This window comes from Phaseolus vulgaris, chromosome 3 (genome assembly GCF_000499845.2).
Source record: "Phaseolus vulgaris cultivar G19833 chromosome 3, P. vulgaris v2.0, whole genome shotgun sequence".
Classification (NCBI taxonomy): Eukaryota; Viridiplantae; Streptophyta; class Magnoliopsida; order Fabales; family Fabaceae; genus Phaseolus; species Phaseolus vulgaris.
Window position 1 is genome coordinate 37,985,346 of NC_023757.2, and position 4,306 is coordinate 37,989,651.

The window sequence follows — 4,306 nt, forward strand, 5'->3', positions numbered from 1 at the left end:
AACCACAGAGCGAAGAGGCCGGTCGCCAGAAAGACGTTCTAGAGGAAGAGAATCTAGAAGACACTTAGTCGCTTTAGTTGATCTGGATCCTCGACTGGATGATCCCCGGATGGAAGCAGGGGAAGATCTTCAACCCATATTCCTCCGTGACAAAGACCGAAAGACGCACATGGGAACGTCTCTCAAACCGGACGACCGAGAGGCGATCGGTAAGACATTAACAAAAAATGTTGATCTTTTCGCTTGGACGGCTGCAGACATGCCAGGGGTAAAATCAGATGTGATTACCCATCGGTTATCTGTCTATAAAGAGGCCAGGTGGATCGCTCAAAAGAAAAGGAAACTAGGTGAAGAACGGCGCAAAGCCGCACATGAAGAAACAGACAAACTAGTTCAAGCTGGTTTTATTCAGAAGGCCCACTATACAACGTGGCTAGCCAATGTAGTGATGGTAAAAAAGGCGAATGGAAAATCGAGAATGTGCGTAGATTATACAGACCTTAACAAAGCATGCCCAAAGGACTCGTATCCCTTACCTACAATCGATCGACTGGTCGACAGTGCAGCTGGTCATTAAATCCTAAGTTTCCTTGATGCTTATTCGGGTTACAACCAAATACAAATGTACCACCGTGATCGAGAAAAGACCGCGTTTAGAACGGATTCTGATAATTTCTTCTATGAAGTCATGCCATTCGGCCTCAAGAACGCCGGAGCCACGTACCAGCGACTTATGGATCACGTGTTCCACGACATGATCGGTCGGAATGTGGAAGTATATGTTGACGACATCATAGTCAAATCAGATTCTTGCGAACAACATATTTCTGACTTAAAAGAAGTTTTTCAAGCCTTGCGTCAATACCGCATGCGTTTGAACCCGGAAAAGTGCGCGTTCGTCGTAGAAGGTGGGAAGTTCTTAGGCTTCATGCTCACCCATCGGGGCATAGAGGCTAATCCAGAAAAATGCAAAGCAATCACTGAAATGCGAAGTCCCAGCGGACTCAAAGAGATTCAGAGACTGGTCGGTCGTCTTACATCGTTATCTCGGTTCGTACCAAAGCTTGCCGAACGACGAGACCCATTATAAAACTTTTGAAGAAAACGACTAAGTTTGAATGGACAGATGAATGCGAACAAAATTTCCAACAGCTAAAAACATTTCTAGCATCCCCACCGATCATCCAGAAACCGAACGCACGAGAACCCATTGTGGTCTACCTCGCTGTCTCCAATGAAGCGGTGAGTTCCGTTCTAGTACAAGAAATTGAAGCGGAAGAACGACCGGTATATTTCGTCAGCCGAGTCTTACACGACGCGGAGACCCGGTATCAAATGGTCGAAAAAGTTGCCTTAGCTTTAGTCATTACCGCACGACGGATGCGGATGTACTTCCAAAATCACAAGGTTATTGCTAAGACTAACTATCCCATTATGAAGATTCTCACCAAGCCTGACCTGGCCGGACGAATGATAGGTTGGGCAGTCGAACTGTCAGAATTCCATATCGAATACCAACCCAGGGGGGCCATCAAGTCCCAAGCCCTTGCCGACTTCACAGCAGAACTCACTCCCTATCCGACCGAAGAAACTCCCCGATGGACATTATACGTAGATGGATCATCAAACAGTCGTTCGTCCGGAGCGGGAGTTGTACTTGAAGGACCAGGGGAGATTGTTATCGAACAAGCCATGAAATTTGAATTTAAAACTTCCAATAATCAGGCCGAATATGAAGCTATAATCGCAGGTCTACATCTGGCGATCGAGTTAGAGATAACAAATATAATTTGTAAGAGCGACTCCCGTCTAGTCGTTGGACAACTCACAGGGGAGTATGAGGTAAGAGAAACATTACTCCAGCAGTATTTTCATTTTGTGAAAAATCTTCTAAACGTTGAAATCTCATTCCAATACGTACGGAGGGAAAATAACACTAGGGCGGACGCTCTATCAAGATTGGCTACCCTAAAAAAGAAAGGTGTCCACCGGTCGGCCATACACGTGACCCTCGCTAAACCAAGTGTTGGTACCGAAGAATGCATGGCGACCGACACTCAACCCAATTGAATGACTCCCATAAAACAATATCTGACCGATGGTGCATGCGATCCACACTTGGAGAAGACAATGAAACTACAAGCCGCCCGATACATACTCGTTGGCCAAGATCTCTACAGGAGAGGGTATTCCCGTCCCCTCCTAAAATGCCTTAGTCCAGAACAGGTCACCTATGTAATGACCGAGTTACACGAGGGGATATGCGGAACCCATTCAGGGGCACGAACTATGTCCGCCAAAATTTTAAGAGCCGGATACTACTAGCCGACCGTACAGGGAGACTGCGCCGAATATGTTCAAAAGTGTGTGAAGTGTCAGGAGTTCGGCACCTTGTCGCACCAAAAACCAGAACACCTGCACTACATCCTATCCCCCTGGCCATTTGTGAAGTGGGGAATGGATATTATCGGACCTTTCACACCCGGAAAAGGGCAATGCAAGTTCCTATTGGCTGGCATAGATTACTTTACCAAATGGATTGAGGCTGAACCATTAACAGCCATCACCGCCCGTAACGTACAAAGCTTTGTATGGAAAAACATTGTCTGCAGGTTTGGCCTACCTCAGATCATTATCACAGATAACGGTCGACAGTTCACCGACCGAGGGCTAGCCGAATTCTATGAGAAGCTCCACATCAGACACATCACGAGTTCGGTCGAACACCCTCAAACCAACGGTCAGGCGGAAGCCGCCAACAAAGTTGTTCTCAATGAGTTAAAGAAGAGACTCGGCCCGTCCAAAGGAAACTGGACTGAAGAATTGTTAGAGGTTTTATGGGCCTATCGCTGTACTCCCCAATCAAAGACTCAAGAAACACCTTACAGCCTGACGTACGGCACAGAAGCCATGATTCCGGTCGAAATCGGCGAGCCTTCACTGCGCCGACAGACATTAGACTTAGACTTGAACAAAGAAAGTCTACTCGTCGGCCTCGACCTCATCAATGAATTAAGGGACAAATGCAAGATAAGAGAAGAAGCATGCAAAATACGAGCAGCACGAAGGTACAACTCGAAAGTGAAGCCACGAAGATATCAGAAGGGAGATTTAGTTTGGCGCATGCGTAGCGACACTCGGAAGGACGGTGGAAAGTTTTCAAGTAATTGGGAAGGACCATTCCGCATTTCCAACACAGCAACAGGAGGAGTATGAATAGATGGGGTATTTTGATTAATGGGAAGTATGAATTAGTAATTGTGATAAAAAAGAAAATATCTAAGGAGCAAGATGATTTTTTGAGTGTTTGATGTGTCCCAAGATGTTAGGAGTTATTCAACGGAAGACAAATGGACGGGGTTGGGGTTGGGGTTGAAAGATAAGGATTCACGTGTCATTTGAAAAGAAAAGATGAAAAGAAAATGTGGTTCCTCACACCACTCTGCTGTTTTGGCATATTGTTAAATCCTTAGGCAGATGGGATAGTTTAGTTGTTGGAGTCAGAAGTTGTGAATTAACGTTGCGATTACAGAGACATGTGTTATTTCGTTGTTGAAGCTGTTCAAGATGCATTCTCCTTTCATAAAAACGACAAACCGAGGAACGGGCGTGGCAATTGGCACGGACAGCGACTGAGTTTGTCATCCTCCGTTGGATTTCTCTATTTTTAACAAAAAAGCCCAGGCCCAAGGCCCATTCAAACGCGTTCCACGTCACTGACACGCGAGTTCGTAATCTAATTAAAACTCATTAGAAAAGCGTGTAAGGAGACAACCCCACCGGCCACCTTCCTTTTCCTCTCACAAGGCCACGTTTTCTTTCTTATCCTTTTCTTCTTTCGACACGCTATAAATACCTCTCGCGCTGCCCCCCTTTCAAACCCTAACTGTTACTCAACTGTTCACAGGCACAAATCCAATATCAAACTCTCAAAATGGCCGCAAATTTGATCCCTATCAGAGTTGCCGGAATCCATGCCTGCGCTACCTCCGGCCACCGCAGGACCGATGCCGATCGTCGGAGAAGCTCCTCTGTCAACTGGTGGACCCCGCTCTTCGGCTGGTCCTCCGAACCGGATTACATTGAGTCCAACAGCAAAGCATCGAGTACGCAGCCAGCCAAGCTGGAAGCTGTTCCGGAGGCGATGGACTCGAAACGGCGTAGACCACGCTTCGCCGGTGGCTTCACGGAGGAGAAGGCGAAGCAGCTCCGAATGATGACCGCAGAGTCCTTTCACGATACTATGTATCACTCCGCGATCGCTTCTCGACTAGCCTCAGACTTCAAGGCCCGCGCCGATCTGTAG

The 4,306-nt window shown here is 46.9% G+C and overlaps 1 protein-coding gene across 1 annotated transcript; it reads left to right on the forward strand.

Annotated features, from left to right (window-relative positions):
- The first annotated feature begins 3,934 nt into the window (after positions 1 to 3,934).
- On the forward strand, positions 3,935 to 4,306 carry LOC137805613 (uncharacterized). Its single transcript, XM_068605554.1, has one exon. The coding sequence runs from the start codon at positions 3,935 to 3,937 to the stop codon at positions 4,304 to 4,306; it is 372 nt and encodes a 123-aa protein (XP_068461655.1).